The following is a 17,992-nucleotide window of genomic DNA, read 5'->3' as shown; positions in this document are numbered from 1 at the left end:
CAAAGCGGTTTCGGAGTGGTTACAGGCTGAGAGATCCTGACTTAACCTGGCCCTTAAGCTCTAGGCCACCTAAGAATCTGAGGGTTTTAGATCAAACTAATCCTTAAGCTTTGGGCCACCTAAGGAGCTGAGAGTTGTAGAACAGGATATCCCTCAAGCTCTGAGCCACCTAAAGACCTAAAGGTTGGAGACCATGGTAATCCTTGGGACACCTGAGAAGCTGATGATTGTGGAACAGGGTAACCCTTGAGCTTCAGGCCACCTTCAAAGCTGAGGGTTGTAGAAAAAGGGTAACCCTTGAGCTCTGGGCCACCTGGAGAGCCAAGGGTTGTAGAACAGGATAAATCTTGAGTTTCTGGCCACCTAAGAATCTGAGGGTTGTAGATCAAGCGAATCCTTAAGCTTTGGGCCACCTAAAGAGCCAAGAGTTGTAGAACAGGATATCCCTCAAGCTCTGAGCCACCTAAAGGTTGGAGACCATGGTAATCCTTGGGACACCTAAGAAGCTGATGATTGTGGAACAGAGTAACCCTTGAGCTTCAGGCCACCTTCAAAGCTGAGGGTTGTAGGACAAGGGTAACTCTTGAGCTCTGGGCCACCTGGAGAGCCAAGGGTTGTAGAACACGATAAATCTTGAGTTTCTGGCCACCTAAGGAGCTGAGGGTTGTAGAACAGTAGAGCCTTCCATGTAACAGCATAGCGTACCATAGTGTATCAGAACAGAAAATGACCGAATGACGAGATGGGAGATCCTTGTAACAGCAATATTCGGACACACGCACATAAAATGGATTGTTCCTCGTTAATTGCTGCCCTCTGGTCTTCACACCATTGGTTGGATCTGTTTCCAGTGTTGCACTGTGTAAGCGGGGAAGGCACCTTTCCTTGTGGACTATAGGAACTCAAACTCATCTGAGCTTGGCCTCTTAGTCATTGCACTCCTTTTGTGGCGAGCAAAGGCAAAAGAGGAGAGCGCCAGTCCCTCGGGGGCATGGAGTTCCTGAGCCTGGCCATCAGAGATACTAAACACGGGGTACTTCTCTTCTGCAGATGGAGAACTTAATACCTAGTGGGCAAAGAAAAGAGAATATATATATGACAAAGATAGAACAAGTGTTTCACCTATCGTACATGTTAACTTACCGATACCGAGACGGCTTTGTTTAGGTACTTACCGATACCCATATTGAAAGGGGTCCATATAGAAAAACTCTTTCCACACACTTTACGTAGTTTGTTTGGGCCAAGCTGTCCCTCACTAACCTGTGAAACTGCTAGATGTGCAGTAATCAACTGTTTATAGCTGCAGCTACATACAGCATACCTCACGGTGTTCTGGGTGCGAGCCGAGACTTCCTGTCTCATACCCGGAATAGAGAAGGGTCCACCGCAGCAGCGCTTAGCTGTTCAGAGCAAGCAATGTGTTCTATCAATGAATACAAAGCTTCCTCTGAGTCAGAGAGGCGGGCTGATGATTCCGCAACCTCTGACTCAGCCAATCAGAGGAGGCTTTACATTCATTGCTTGCTCTGAGCAGCTCAGCGCCGCCACGGTAGAATCTCCTGTATTCCGGGTATGAGACAGGACGTCTCGGCTCGCACCCGGGATACAGTGCGGTATGTTATATGTAGCCGGAGCTACATACAGTTTATAGTGCACATCCAGCAGCCTCACAGGTTAGTGAGGGAAAGTGTGTGGAAAGATGGAGGAGTTTTTCTTTAACCAGTTACGGACCGCTCACCGCATATATACTGCAGCAGGCAGCCCCCTCCTGTTGAATCGACGTAGGGCTACATCGGTCGTGCGCCTGCAGCTAGGGGGCAAGTGCGCCCCGTTGTAAATACAGCTGACCGTTCTCTCTGGAATGATCACAGAGCATAGATAGTAAACGCGATAACTTTTGCGCAAACATATCAGAATACGCTTATTGCGATTTTTCTTTACCAAAAATATGTAGCAGAAAACAAATTGGAATAAAATGTTAAAAAAATTTTTGATTTTTAAATTTTTTTTTTGGGAATGTTATATAGCAGAATGTGAAAAAAAAAAAAAATTATATATATATATATATATATATATATATATATATATATATATATATATATATATATATATATATATATATATATATATATATATATATATATATATATATATATATATATATATATATATATATATATATATATTTTCAGAATTGTCGCTCTTTTTTTTTTTATAGCGGGAAAAAAAAAAAAAAAAATCGCACAGGGGATCAAATACCACCAAAAGAAAGCTCTATTTGTGGGAAAAAAGGACATAAATTTTATTTGGGTACAGCGTCGCCCGTCCGCGCAATTGTCCGTTAAAGTAATGCAGTGCTGAATCGCAAAATATGGCCTGGTCATTAAGGGGGGAAAATCTTCCGGTCCAGAAGTGGTTAAAGGGTCCAAATTTGGGCAAAAAATTGAAGCTTTTTTGTGGAAAAGACTTTTCCTAAGACCTGTGCAATTTGTTTCATTACGAATCGCAATTTGGACGAACTTTTCATTAGCCGAAAATTCAGGTGTATCTGAATTTCCGAATCACAAAAAAATTAAACAAAGTAACAAAATTTCAACAAATTATCCAAATTTGAGTTTGAAAATGAATTTGAAATAGAAACATATTGCAATAAATACAGTAAAGTGCACAATATCTCCTAGATTGTAAGCGCTAATGAGCAGAGCCCTCGGATTCCTCCTGTATTGAAACTGTACTGTCTGCCCTCATGTTGTAAAGCAAACTAAATTCTGTATTATAATAATAAAAAAAAAAAAGTGAAAAAAAAATAAAAAAAAGTGAAAAAAAAAAAAAAGGGGGGGATTCCTACTTAGGATGCTTTATAGAATACAAAAGAATAGAATAGAATAGGATAAAATAAAATGGAAGAGCAGAACATACAATAATAAAATGTAGCAAAACAGAATAGAAAAGAAAATAGAATAGAATAGATCAGAAAAAAAATTTAAATTGAATTAAATGAACATAGACGTCTTTCCAAATTTGAACTTCCAATCGAAATGAAAATAATGCATGTACGAAATTAATCTGAATATAGGAAACAAACTTCAAAAACCAAATCGTTCTAACATAACGAATATGACAAAATGAAATAATTAAACTTGACGAACAATTCCAAAACGAAACAAGACAAAGTTTTCTGTTGTGCACATCTCTACTTTTCCTACTAATACTGATCTTTGATACATTTTTTTTTTTTAAAGCCATGTGACTGTTTACCAGTTGTCATAAATATGAAAAAGCGGTCTATGAACAGCTCAATCCAACAAATGAGCAAGGATTGAGCCATTTGTTCCATTACAGAAGCACAACGGGGGCAAAAATGACAGATTCTGACATTACTGAAATATTTATGACAGTGGCAGCCCGTCCATTGGGGGCGCAGGGACGCCGCCCCCCCCATCCATGCATCCGGTCCCCTAATCTACATGCAGAGCGCCAAATGCATGGATTCCAATGGGTTTTTTTTTTAAGCATGTGATTAGAGCCAGAGGCTCTAATAGGCTTCAAAAAAGGGTGGGCTCGGGGCGCAGAGCACTGCGCCCTGAGCCCATTCAGTTGTGTGACAATAGCGAATGAATATTCACTATTGTCACACGGATTCTCCTCCTGGCCAATCAGGAACCAGGTCCTGAGATCCGTTTCCTGATTGGCCGAAAGGAGAAGCCATGCTATTAGCCAAGGAGGAGGAGGGAGGAGACGCAGGGGGAGCCCGACCCTCTGAGGAGACTGAGGGGGAAGCCGCCGCTGCCTGCCCTCCACACGTCAGTCTAGGGTGAGTGAGCCAGCAAATGGGGGCTTATTGGTGTGCGGGCTGGAGCTGGTGTGGTCTGGGGGGGGGGTATGGTGTGCGGGCTGCAGCTGGTGTGTTCCTGGGGGGTATGGTGTGCGGGCTGGAGCTGGTGTGGTCCGTCTGCTGCCCCCCTTGGCCCATGGAACACCAGCCGCCACTGATTTCTGAATGACTTTGCCAATCTGCCGCTCTTCTCTGACCTGCTTTCACTAAACTAGTGACTTGCATGACTAGAGTGGCAGGTCCAGGGTGACACCTGCCTATCTATGGTCAAGTAAAGGGAGCTTACAATCACAGAACACTGGATAAGGACTGTCACTCTCATACTTCAGTGATCAGGCCTAGTGGCCAATCGCTAGGCTGAGAACTATCACATGACTAAAACATGTCGTCAACTCTCCCACCGGCTCTGCAACCAGCCAACATGGAGTTTTTTGGTGGGATTGCTGGAGAGGCATTACACGGAGTCTTTACAAATTTACCAATCAACTGCAGAAAACCAGCATTTCTGCAACTGACAATAGACGGACCTATGTGAGTTCAAATGGCCATTTGTAGTTTCTATCGGAAACCTATTTGACAGGTGACAATGCAGGAGCACAATTAGGAGACAGGGACAGAACGTTGTCATTCCTTCCATTGTTCTTAAAAATCTTCCATTCTTTAACCACTTTACCACCGGAGGATTTTGCTGTCTTCCGTCCAGGCCACTTTTTGCGATTCGGCGCTGTGCGACTTCAACTGACAATTGCGCGGTCGTGCAACGCCGTACCCAAACTAAATTTACGTCCTTTTTTTCCCACAAACAGAGCTTTCTTTTAGTGGTATTTGATCACCTGTGCAATTTTTACTTTTTGCGCTATAAACAAAAAAAGAGCGTTTATTTTGAAAAAACAATATTTTTAACATTTTTTTTATATGAAATTCCCCCCAAAAAAGATGTAAAAACCAATTTTTTTAAAAAATTTTGGCCAATTTGTTTTCTGCTACCTATGTTTGGTAAAAAAAAAAAAAAAAAATCGCAATAAGCGTATTTTGATTGGTTTGCGCAAAAGTTATTGCGTTTACTAACAAAGGGAAAGATTTCTGTCATTTTTGGTGTTTTTTTTTTTAACGCGTAATGGCGGCGATCTGCGTTTTTTTTTGTGGTACTGCGACATTGCGGCGGACAGATCGGACCCTTGACTGACATTTTTGGGGGTACCAGTGACATTACTGCAGTAATCAGTGCTATATATATGCACTGTTACTGTAAAAATGACACTGGCAGGGAGGGGTTAATGTATGCCTGGTGCTTACTGACGTGTAGGGGGGGAGGTGACTGAGTGAGACATGGACAGATCGGATGTCCAGCTATGCTGAACAGTCCGATCTGTCACTCCCTGTCACTATGGAGATCCGTCCGCTTGTGTTTACACAGGCGGGCGGATCTCCACACTAGATCCCCGGCGATCGGGGCAGAGCAGCGGCGATCGCCGCTGCTCCTCCCCTGGCCCGACTCCCGCTGTGAATGAAAACAGCGGGAGCGAGCCTCCGGCGGCGCGCAAGCGCCGCCCAGAAGGGGGAGTGTCTGACGACGTTAATACTACGTCGTCAGACGATAACGAACCACTCTGCCGCAGTAGTATTACCGCGAGCAGACGTAAAGTGGTTAATACTTCACAAAATACATCATTTCAGTACAGCAGTTGGATGCCTTTTAGCCTTGACCGCCTTATCCGATAAGGCTGAAACGCGTCAACTGCTACAGTGAAATTAGGTCTTTTGTGGAGTATTAATAATTAAAAGAATTTTAGGAGCAACGGACAGAGTTGTGGATAGTTTTCTTGGATAATTATGCTTGTAACGGTGCAATTGTGGAACAAACACCCTTCGGCTCAGAGGCATGTCTCTCAATGATTGGGTTGAAGCACCATTTTTTTTGATTTATCGACAGAATGCTGTCACCCTATAACAGGAAGTGCCCGAACAACAAAAGTACAGTTGCCCTTCAAAGTGAAACCAAAGACCCCTCCACCAGTTTCCACTTTTCAGTTCGCCCTCTCTTGTTTTCTTCTCTTGGTTACCAGGACTGCAATTTTAACAGGAATCTGGAAATTCTGGGAATGTGAATCCTACCCTTTCCTGGACTGTTGCCAGCCTGGTCACTAAGTCAACAGGATCTTAAAGTATTGTAATTGACTTTGCTGAGCATATTTGCATGAAGTTTAGTGCTGCTTTAAATGGAAATCTTTGAATCAAGAATAGGGTGAAGTCCCCGGGTCCAGCCCAATGGAATAGTGTGAATTCCCAGGGTCCAGCACTATGGAATAGAGTCGGGTCCAGCACTATGGAATAGAGTGAATTCCCCAGGTCCAGCCCTATGGAAAAGTGAGTTCCCCGGGTCCAGCCCTATGGAATAGAGTGAATTCCCCGGGTCCAGCCCTATGGAATAGAGTGAATTCCCCCGGGTCCAGCCCTATGGAATAGAGTGAATTCCCTGGGTCCAGCCCTATGGAATAGAGTGAATTCCCCCGGGTCCAGCCCTATGGAATAGAGTGAATTCCCCGGGTCCAGCCCTATGGAATAGAGTGAATTCCCCAGTCCAGCCCTATAGAATAGAGTGAATTCCTTGGTCCAGCCCTATGGAATAGAGTGAATTCCCCAGTCCAGCCCTATGGAATACAGGGAATCCCCCGGTCCAGCCCTATGGAATACAGGGAATCCCCTGGTCCAGCCCTATGGAATACAGAGAATCCCCTGGTCCAGCCCTATGGAATACAGGGAATCCCCTGGTCCAGCCCTATGGAATACAGGGAATCCCCTGGTCCAGCCCTATGGAATACAGGGAATCCCCTGGTCCAGCCCTATGGAATATAGAGAATCCCCTGATGTGGCTGTATTCCCTGGTCTGGTCTATGCAGTTGAAAGGATCCCCTTGTAAGGCCCTATGAAATAGAGGGAACCCCCTTGTATGGCCCCCATGGAATACAGAGAATCCCCTTGTATGGCCCCCATGGAATACAGAGAATCCCCTTGTATGGCCCTATGGAATACAGAGAATCCCCTGGTCCTGGTGTTTGGAATAAAGAAAATGTCCTGATCTGGATTTATGGAATAAAAGAGAATCCCCTGGTCCGGATTTATGGAATAAAAGAGAATCCCCTAAGCAACACAGAGAATCACCTTGTATTGCCCTATGGAATACAGAGAATCACCTTGTATTGCCCTATGGAATACAGAGAATCACCTTGTATTGCCCTATGGAATACAGAGAATCCCCTGGTCTGGCTGCATGGAATAAAGAGAATCCCCTGGTCCGGATGTACTATATGGAATAAAGAAAATCCCCTGGTCCAGATGTATGGAATAAAGAGAATCCTCTGGCTCGGATGTATGGATAAAAAGAGAATCCCCTGATATGGTTGTATGGAATATAGAAAATCCCCTGGTCTGGCTGCATGGAATAAAAGAGAATCCCCTCGTCTGGATGTATGGAATACAAAGAGTCGCCTGGTCCAGATGTATGGTATACAGAGAATCCCTTGGTCCAGATGTATGGTATACAGAGAATCCCTTGGTCCGGTAGTATGGAATAAAGAGAATCCCCTGGTCTGGTAGTATGGAATAGAAAGAATCCTCTGGTCCCGCTGTATGGAATCCCCTGGTCTGGTAGTATGGAATAGAAAGAATCCTCTGGTCCGGCTGTATGGAAGAGAGAGAATCCCCTGGTCTGGTAGCATGGAATAGGGAGATGTCCCTGGTCTGGTAGCATGGAATAGGGAGATGTCCCTGGTCTGGTCCTATGAAACAGCTGGAGAAGACCAGCTGACTAGGTGTAGCTTATTCTGGCAGCCCACACACCCTCCTTGTACCGATTAATTATGAGAAGCCTTGTTCTGTACCTTTAACAGATGGTCACACAGAGCTCCGAAGTCCGCTCGATTCCTAGCATAGAAAGCGAACGTGCAGCTAGGATCCATCTTCAGGATGGACATCTTCCGGGGGGAGTTGCAGTGGAAACTCTGCAGAGGTAATACATAGATATCAGACAAAACAGAATCCTCCCCTCTTCCTCCGACTTCTACAGAACACAACTTACTTCTAAGGGGAAGTCCTTTTTGCCGGTATCGATGTAGTTCTGGCAGTAATGGGGATCCAGGTATAATAAATGGTTATCTAAAGATATACAAAGGTAAAACACATGATCAAAGTCCTGAAAATAATTAACTAGCTATAAAAACAATATGATGTGGGTACGAACCTTGGTAGCCAATGAAATACAGCGAATGTTTTGGTTTTCCACCAATAATGCCCAGACAGGACGGCATCTGTAGGAACTCCTAGAAGAAAAACATTCAAGGTGGAGGTGTGCTGGATAACATGGACAATAACTACATCCTATTGGGGTTTACAAATGGTCTCTTAGGGCTCGTTTACACATGCTTCAAAATGTGGCATTGGACAAGCTTTTTTAAAGTGCTCTGAAGGCCAATTAAAGCTCCTGTCACTAAATAAAAGGGTAAGCTTACAGTCCTGTGCACATGTTGTGTTTGCTTAGCTTTGATCAAAAATTATCCCCCATGTCACTTTCTTGGTGCTTCAAAGTGTCTCCAAAGCCTCCAAAGAAGTTTATGACTACGCTCGCTAACAGCACCTGTAGATTTTGAGAGGTTTTTATTCAGCATTAGCTTTGCTTTGTTTTGGAGGTATTGCCGATATGGGATATCCCAGGATGCACTGGAAAACCAACAAGCAAACCGGAAAGACAGCAGCAGTCATGTCACGTTCATGTGTATATATTTTGGGAGTGTCTGGTGCAGACATCACATCTGAAGTTCAGCCTGGAGAAGCAGAAAGGTGAGGGGATGCAGACTGGAGTGGAGCAACTAGAAGACGGCATAAGTGGCGTGCCACATGGGAACGCTGTAGCGGAAGGTGAATGGGGACCAGAGAGAGAGGACTGAGCATTAGAGGATCAGCAGAACTGGGAGACCGGAGCAGGAGAAACTAGCGATGTCACACAGGGTGAGGTGAGGATCAGCAGAGCTGGGGGTTACTACTGAGTGGGGGAGGGAAATCAGCAGAGCTGGGGGTTACTACTAAGCAGGGGATCTGCTGAATGAGGGTACTAATGAGCTTGGGATCTGTGGAATGAGGGTACTAATGAGCTTGAGATCTGCGAAACGAAGGTACTAATGAGCTTGAGATCTGCAGAACGAAGGTACTAATGAGCTTGAGATCTGCAGAACGAAGGTACTAATGAGCTTGGGATCTGTGAAGTGAAACGAGGGTACTAATTAGCTTGGGATCTGCAGAAGGAAGGTACTAATGAGCTTGGGATCTGCAGAAGGAAGGTACTAATGAGCTTGGGATCTGCGGAACGAGGGTACGAATGAGCTTGGGATCTGTGGAACGAGGGTACGAATGAGCTTGGGATCTGTGGAACGAGGGTACGAATGAGCTTGGGATCTGTGGAACGAGGGTACGAATGAGCTTGGGATCTGTGGAACGAGGGTACGAATGAGCTTGGGATCTGTGGAACGAGGGTACGAATGAGCTTGGGATCTGTGGAACGAGGGTACGAATGAGCTTGGGATCTGTGGAACGAGGGTACGAATGAGCTTGGGATCTGTGGAACGAGGGTACGAATGAGCTTGGGATCTGTGGAACGAGGGTACGAATGAGCTTGGGATCTGTGGAACGAGGGTACGAATGAGCTTGGGATCTGTGGAACGAGGGTACGAATGAGCTTGGGATCTGTGGAACGAGGGTACGAATGAGCTTGGGATCTGTGGAACGAGGGTACGAATGAGCTTGGGATCTGTGGAACGAGGGTACGAATGAGCTTGGGATCTGTGGAACGAGGGTACGAATGAGCTTGGGATCTGTGGAACGAGGGTACGAATGAGCTTGGGATCTGTGGAACGAGGGTACGAATGAGCTTGGGATCTGTGGAACGAGGGTGCCAATGAGCTTGGGATCTGTGGAACGAGGGTGCCAATGAGCTTGGGATCTGTGGAACGAGGGTGCCAATGAGCTTGGGATCTGTGGAACGAGGGTGCCAATGAGCTTGGGATCTGTGGAACGAGGGTGCCAATGAGCTTGGGATCTGTGGAACGAGGGTGCCAATGAGCTTGGGATCTGTGGAACGAGGGTGCCAATGAGCTTGGGATCTGTGGAACGAGGGTGCCAATGAGCTTGGGATCTGTGGAACGAGGGTGCCAATGAGCTTGGGATCTGTGGAACGAGGGTGCCAATGAGCTTGGGATCTGTGGAACAAGGGTGCCAATGAGCTTGGGATCTGTGGAACGAGGGTGCCAATGAGCTTGGGATCTGTGGAACGAGGGTACCAATGAGCTTGGGATCTGTGGAACTAGGGTACTAATGAGCTTGGGATCTGTGGAACGAGGGTACGAATGAGCTTGGGATCTGTGGAACGAGGGTGCCAATGAGCTTGGTATCTGTGGAACGAGGGTGCCAATGAGCTTGGGATCTGTGGAACGAGGGTACCAATGAGCTTGGGATCTGTGGAACGAGGGTACTAATGAGCTTGGGATCTGTGGAACGAGGGTACTAATGAGCTTGGGATCTGTGGAACGAGGATACTAATGAGCCTGGGATCTGTGGAACAAGGGTACTAATGAGCCTGGGATCTGTGGAACAATGGTACTAATGAGCCTGGGATCTGTGGAACGATGGTACTAATGAGCCTGGGATCTGTGGAACGATGGTACTAATGAGCTTGAGATCTGTGGAGCGCTGGTACTAATGAGCTTGAGATCTGTGGAACGATGGTACTAATGAGCTTGGGATCTGTGGAATGAGGGTACTAATGAGCTTAGGATCTGCTGAGATTGGGGAGGGGGGTGTCTACTGGGCCCCTTTAAAACAAATAGCAAACTTTTGCTAGGCTTCATTAGGGCTTATTTACACTTGGTTTGACTTCAACACACATTAAAGCGCTTACCGCTTCAGCATGCTTTTTTTAAGGGTTTTTGATGCTTCAGTGAGGTTTCAGCTGTGCTTTTTGTTTTTTAAAGCTTTAATGAAGCTTGGCAGATGCCCTGTGTGTGTTGATATCTCATACCTGCGAATTGTCCAAAACAAAGCAAAGCTAAAGCTGAATAAAAGCCTCTTAAAAGCTACAGGTGCTGTAAGCGAGCTTTGTCATAGACTTCTATGGAGGCTTCGAAGCACCACTAAAGTGACATAGGGGATCATTTTTTAAGCAAAGCAAAGAAAACACGTGTGAACAGGACTGTAAGGTAACCATTTTATTTAGTGACAGGGGCTTCAATTGGCGTTCAGAGAGCTTTAAAAAAAAAAAAAAAAAGCATGTCCGGAGCCATGTTTTGAAGCAAGAGGGAATGATCCCCTAGCCCGAGCTGCTGACTTTTAGTATAAGGACAATTACCTGTCCAGGGATGCATTTTGAATCGGCTTCAGGTGTAGTAGCCGGCATCTGAAGTAAGGAAAAAAACAAGAAGTGAAGCCTTGCGGCTTCACCGCCGGTTTCCTGCTGTGCCTTGTGAATGGTCCCGCAGTCTTCTGGGACCTGTGAGGTGTCCCAAAAGACTGCAGAGGAAAGAAAGGGGGGGGGGGGTGAACTTCCAGCTCAGTTCACTGTGTCAATCTGAGCCGGAAATGGAAGTGGGTACGTAATAAAAGCAGGTTCCCTGCTACCCCCCCCCTCCCCCCAAAAAAGTGGCAAATGTGGCAGTGGAGGGTGCAAGCAAGCAGAACTTCCCCTTTTGGGTGAAGCTCGCTTGAAAGTGTTAACAAACCATCACAGAAGCATCACTGGATCATTACAAACACATCAAAAAAGCATGTTGACGTGGTAGGCGTTTTAATGTGTGTTAAAGTCAAAGCAAGTGTAAATGAGCCCCTACGGAGTTCTCATATTATATATATATAATATTTTAACTATATACAGGGGAGGACTGGGCCAGGGGGGCAATATTGCCCTCTGGGCCGCTCCGATTCCCCATAAGGCTGCACCACTCCTGTCACAGACATGCCTAAAGGATTCCTGGTGAATAGAAGTAAAGAGTCCCCGCAGCTGGCCTACTGGGTGCAGGTTGAAGACATGGACAAAGCGCAGCCCCCCCCCCCCCCCCCCCCAGCATGGATGGTGTAAACTGTGTCTGAGCAGAGGCTGGTTCCATAACCCACTGGAGGCTCCTCTGCCCCGGCCAGCCCCAACTGAGCTGTCTCAACTCCCCCCAACCTTCCCCTACTGGCCAGGTTGGGAACCCGGATTCAGCCGGGAAGTAGAGAGTATCTGGAGCAGGGCTTCAGCCTGGAATGGGGGTCAGGAGGAGGATTGGGAGAGTGGAGATGGGAGCAAGGGAAAGAGGAAGGGGAGCCGAGTCACTGGGCCATGGGCCTCTGGTTTGTACGAAAGAAGCCAACCTGTCCCTGACTGACTATATATGTATAATTTTTGTATACAGTATTTTTATTTTTGTAATTGTACCTACATACTATCAACCGCAGAAGTTGTATACAAGGAAACTGGACTTTTATACGGTGTCTCTTAATTCGTTAATATTTTATTTTGGAGAGTTCAGCTTTGATCCCCTTTTAGCACTTTAAGAAATATTCAGATTTCAGCTCATAAACCTCTTTGATTTTATCACCTCATTGCCTTAAAATTTAGGATAAACTTACTCACACTATCAAAAGATAGACTTCTTATGTTACAATTTCATTTTATGCATTTTGTGGTCTAGACTTGTTTTTCAGGGCAGAAGGCAACTTTAAAATAAATACGTCCCAACAGATTTTCCCGTTTAATAGGTAGATTGTATTTTTTATTATTATTTTTGACAACTTAACTTTTTTTATACTTCTGACTCCAAAACCATTGGTGTCTTGCTCTTATTTTCTTACATCTCTTGGGTTCTACCCAACACGCCTGAGAGGTCTTTTAGTGTTTTGGGCACTGCCTATCCAGTCTCATAGTGCTTAATGTCCTTTAGACCTTATAGAAGTAATCCTTGAACCGGTACCACCTAACCATACTCCCTCAACCCTCAATGTGACATAGGCTTAACCCGTCAACAATATAGGCTGTTTGGGACTTTAGATGTGACACAAGCAGGTAATGCTTAGCGTCTCCATCCCTGTGAACTGAAGGTTAAGGGGATTAAGAGAGGTGCATGGAGACCAGCCAGCCCCCAGTCTGCTGTACTCACCCACCAGTCTGCTAACCAACCAAGTAGGCCTGTCTCACGATATAGGTAAAAAACAGGGGTTTAGTTGACACGCATTTGCAAACGCATGTGTAAGCTGCAAGGCCCCTCCACGGCACCCTGTGTTACTTGCAGTCCTAACACTAACAAATTTGAGTGTCTCCACAATGGAAGCTTCTCAGCTAGTCCATTTCAGTTTGTACCACTGCTACAACACAGCTAATTAGAGCTATGATATATTTAGACCAGTCATTGATGGGAGCAGGTTGGGGGGAGGATTGGGCCACCTCCAGTCCCACCTGTCTCCCATCCATCCATTAGCAACCATGTGCTTCTATTGTGGAGACACTCAAATTTGTTAGTCTTAGGACTGCAGGTAACACAGGGTGCCATGGAGGGGCCTTGCAGCTTACACATGCGTTTGCAAATGCGTGTCAACTAAACCCCTGTTTTATACCTATATCGTGAGACAGGCCTACTTGGTTGGTTGACAGACTGGTGGGTGAGTACATCAGACTGGGGGCTGGCTGGTCTCCATGCACCTCTCTTAATCCCCTTAACATTTAGTTTTTTAGGCTTAACCCGTTGCCGCCCATGTAACACATACAGTATTTTGTCAAAACTATTGGGACCCTTGCCTTTACTTGCACATGAACTTTAATGGCATCCCAGTCTTAAGTCTGTAGGGTTCAAAATTGAGTTGGCCCAGTCTTTGCAGCTATAATGGCTTCAACTCTTCTGGGAAGGCTGTCCACAAGGTTTAGGAGTGTGTCTAGGGGAAGGTTTGACCATTCTTCCAGAAGCGCATTTCTGAGGTCAGGCACTGATGTTCTATGAGAAGGCCTGGCTCACAGTCTCTGCTCTAATTAATCCCAAAGGTGTTCTATCAGGTTGAGGTGAGGACTCTGTGCAGGCCAGTCAAGTTCCTCCACCCCAAACTCGCTCATCCATGTCTTTATGGACCTTGCTTTGTGCACTGGTCATTTGGTGGAGTGGGGTTGTTTTTTCAGGGGGTTGGGCTTGGCCCCTTAGTTCCAATGAAGGGAACTCTTAAGGCGTCAGCATACCAAGACATTTTGGCCAATTTCATGCTCCCAACTTTGTGGGAACAGTTTGGGGATGGCTCCTTCCTGTTCCAACATGACTGCGCACCAGTGCACAAAGCAAGGTCCATAAAGACATGGATGAGCAAGTTTGGGGTGGAGGAACTTGTCTGGCCTCAACCCGATAGAATACCTTTCAGATAAAAAAGAGCGAAGACTGCGAGCCAGGCCTTCTCGTCCCAACATCAGCGCCCAACCTCACAAATGCGCTTCTGGAAGAATGGTCAAACATTCCCATAGACACACTCCTAAACCTTGTGGACAGCCTTCCCAGAAGAGGAATTGAAGCTGTTATAGCTGCAAAGGGTGGGCCAACTCAATATTGAACCCTAGGAAATAAGGCTGTGACGCCATTAAGGTTTGTGTGTGTGTAAAGGTAGGCGTCCCAATACTTTTGACAATATAGTGTATGTGCGCCAGCAAAGAGGGTAGGTATTAAGGCCCACTTAATGCACATATACATCTTTGGGTGGCATATGTTTCTGTGCTGAGAACGCACTCACTGCATGCTTTCAGCTAAGGGACTGAGCTGTCAGACAGCTCCCATCCTTTAGTAATTAGTTTAGATTGGAAACTGATGGGACCAGCTTACAATCATGTGACCATTCTGACAGCCAATACCAGTGCTCATGGGATTAGGCAGACTTTCCCATCCTATGGGTGTAATAGCCCAGTTAAAGGGACACCAGGGCTGGTGGGAAGGGGTCAATAGTGTATGCCTGTTCATGGCAAAGAACAAGCTCATCACCAGCCCCCACCCATTGATCCCATTACCTTAATACACTGCTTATATACTGGGTTAAAGTGCTCTCCGCCAAGACGAACGGGTACAAGGATGATAACCGCCCTCCCTCCATGGTTCTTCTCGGAGAGGGAGTCCCCAGGATCCATTAGCCGCTCCACATCCACCTTGTACACTGCACAACAAAGAAGATACCCATACAGATAATAGAACGGGTGACGGTCCTGTAGATTACAACTCTGTGGTACAAATATATGTATACCATAACAATATGGAAAAATTAATTCTTGCAGGTCTGTAATACTTTGGGTAATGGTGATGGGGGGGGGGGATGACAGGGGTTGCATAGTAGCTGTTCTAGAAGCATGCTTAGCTTTTAATGAATATGTGAACGCACAATACAACTCCCTCTATACAGGCTAACACCCTCTACCCCTCCACCCCCAGTCTGTCATGATTGCTGCTGCCAGACTCATCCATCATACCAACCGCTCACTGTCCACCACACCTCTCTGCCAATCCCTCCATTAGCTTCCATTCAGTGTCCTCCACCCCCTCTGCCAATCCCTCCACTGGCTTCCATTCAGTGTCCTCCACCCCCTCTGCCAATCTTTCCACTAGCTTCTATTCAGTATCTTTCACCCCTCTCTGCCAGTCCCTCCAGTGGCTTCTGATTAGTGTCCTCCACCCCTCTCTGCCAATCCCTCCACTGTCTTCCATTCAGTGTCCTCCACCCCTCTCTGCCAATCCCTCCACTGTCTTCCATTCAGTGTCCTCCACCCCTCTCTGCCAATCCCTCCACTGTCTTCCATTCAGTGGCCTCCACCCCTCTCTGCCAATCCCTCCACTGTCTTCCATTCAGTGTCCTCCACCCCTCTCTGCCAATCCCTCCACTGTCTTCCATTCAGTGGCCTCCACCCCTCTCTGCCAATCCCTCCACTGTCTTCCATTCAGTGTCCTCCACCCCTCTCTGCCAATCCCTTCACTGGCATCCATTCAGTGTCCTCCACCCCTCTCTGCCAATCTTTCCACTGGCTTCTATTCAGTATCTTTCACCCCTCTCTGCCAATTCCTCCACTGGCTTCCATTCAGTGTCCTCCACCCCCTCTGCCAATCCCTCCACTGGCTTCCATTCAGTGTCCTCCACCCCTCTCTGCCAATCCCTTCACTAGCTTCCATTCGGTGTCCTCCACCCCTCTCTGCCAATCCCTTCACTGTCCTCCATTCAGTGTCCTCCACCCCTCTCTGCCAATCCTTCCACTGTCTTCCATTCAGTGTCCTCTACCCCTCTCTGCCAATCCCTTCACTGGCATCCATTCAGTGTTCTCCACCCCTCTCTGCCAATCTTTCCACTAGCTTCTATTCAGTATCTTTCACCCCTCTCTGGCAGTCCCTCCAGTGGCTTCTGATCAGTGTCCTCCATCCCTCACTGCCAATCCCTCTACTGGCTTCCATTCAGTGTCCTCCACCCCTCTCTGCCAATCCCTCCACTGTCTTCCATTCAGTGTCCTCCACCCCTCTCTGCCAATCCCTCCACTGTCTTCCATTCAGTGGCCTCCACCCCTCTCTGCCAATCCCTCCACTGTCTTCCATTCAGTGGCCTCCACCCCTCTCTGCCAATCCCTCCACTGTCTTCCATTCAGTGGCCTCCACCCCTCTCTGCCAATCCCTTCACTGGCATCCATTCAGTGTCCTCCACCCCTCTCTGCCAATCTTTCCACTGGCTTCTATTCAGTATCTTTCACCCCTCTCTGCCAATTCCTCCACTGGCTTCCATTCAGTGTCCTCCACCCCCTCTGCCAATCCCTCCACTGGCTTCCATTCAGTGTCCTCCACCCCTCTCTGCCAATCCCTTCACTAGCTTCCATTCGGTGTCCTCCACCCCTCTCTGCCAATCCCTTCACTGTCCTCCATTCAGTGTCCTCCACCCCTCTCTGCCAATCCTTCCACTGTCTTCCATTCAGTGTCCTCTACCCCTCTCTGCCAATCCCTTCACTGGCATCCATTCAGTGTTCTCCACCCCTCTCTGCCAATCTTTCCACTAGCTTCTATTCAGTATCTTTCACCCCTCTCTGCCAGTCCCTCCAGTGGCTTCTGATCAGTGTCCTCCACCCCTCTCTGCCAATCCCTTCACTAGCTTCCATTCGGTGTCCTCCACCCCTCTCTGCCAATCCCTTCACTGTCCTCCATTCAGTGTCCTCCACCCCTCTCTGCCAATCCTTCCACTGTCTTCCATTCAGTGTCCTCTACCCCTCTCTGCCAATCCCTTCACTGGCATCCATTCAGTGTTCTCCACCCCTCTCTGCCAATCTTTCCACTAGCTTCTATTCAGTATCTTTCACCCCTCTCTGCCAGTCCCTCCAGTGGCTTCTGATCAGTGTCCTCCATCCCTCACTGCCAATCCCTCTACTGGCTTCCATTCAGTGTCCTCCATCCCTCACTGCCAATCCCTCTACTGGCCTCTGATCAGTGCCCTCCACTTCTCTCTGCCAATCCCTCCACTGGCATCCATTCAGTGTCCTCCATCCCTCACTGCCAATCCCTCTACTGGCCTCTGATCAGTGCCCTCCACTTCTCTCTGCCAATCCCTCCACTGGCTTCTAATCAGTGGCCTCCACCCCTCACTGCAAATCTATGCCCTGGCTTCAATTCAGTGTCCTCCATCACTCTCTTTGCCAATCCCTCCACTGGCCTCCATTCAGTGTCCTCCCCCATTCTCTGCCAATTCCTCCACTGGCTTCCATTCAGTGTCCTCCACCCCTCTCTGCCAGTCCCTCCAGTGGCTTCTGATCAGTGGCCTCCACCCCTCACTGCAAATTTATGCCCTGGCTTCAATTCAGTGTCCTCCATCCCTCTCTTTGCCAATCCCTCCACTGGCCTCCATTCAGTGTCCTCCACCATTCTCTGCCAATCCCTCCACTGGTTCTGATCATCCAACAAATAAAATTCAAACTAGTAACCTACAAAGCCATCCACAACTCTCCCCCCAGATACATCACCAACCTTCTTGAACTCCCTACCCTAATCTGTCCATCTATCTCCTATTCTGTCTGCCTTTAGGTGACTCCTGAAAAAATTAATTTCTTTAAAAGGGAAGCCTCTACCTATCAACTGGAATGCTACTTTCTCAATT

At 47.0% G+C, this 17,992-nt stretch overlaps 1 protein-coding gene across 1 annotated transcript in view; it reads right to left on the bottom strand.

The window, feature by feature from the left end:
- Nucleotides 1-679: 679 nt before the first annotated feature.
- The window catches only part of ATG4D (autophagy related 4D cysteine peptidase), a 37,093-nt gene continuing 19,780 nt past the window's right edge, over nt 680-17,992 (bottom strand). Inside the window, exons 7-11 of the mRNA XM_082243225.1 lie at nt 14,892-15,034; nt 8,079-8,157; nt 7,917-7,993; nt 7,720-7,839; nt 680-1,066 (exon numbers count right to left, since the gene is read on the bottom strand). Of these exons, the coding sequence (XP_082099351.1) occupies nt 893-1,066; nt 7,720-7,839; nt 7,917-7,993; nt 8,079-8,157; nt 14,892-15,034 (593 nt within the window). The 3' untranslated portion in view covers nt 680-892. The remainder of the gene's footprint in view (nt 1,067-7,719; nt 7,840-7,916; nt 7,994-8,078; nt 8,158-14,891; nt 15,035-17,992) is intronic.

This window comes from Pelophylax lessonae (genome assembly GCF_965119305.1).
Source record: "Pelophylax lessonae genome assembly, chromosome: 1".
In the NCBI taxonomy this organism is placed as follows: domain Eukaryota; kingdom Metazoa; phylum Chordata; class Amphibia; order Anura; family Ranidae; genus Pelophylax; species Pelophylax lessonae.
The sequence above is the reverse complement of the archived record's forward strand: the minus strand, read 5'-3'. Positions and strand labels throughout refer to the sequence as shown.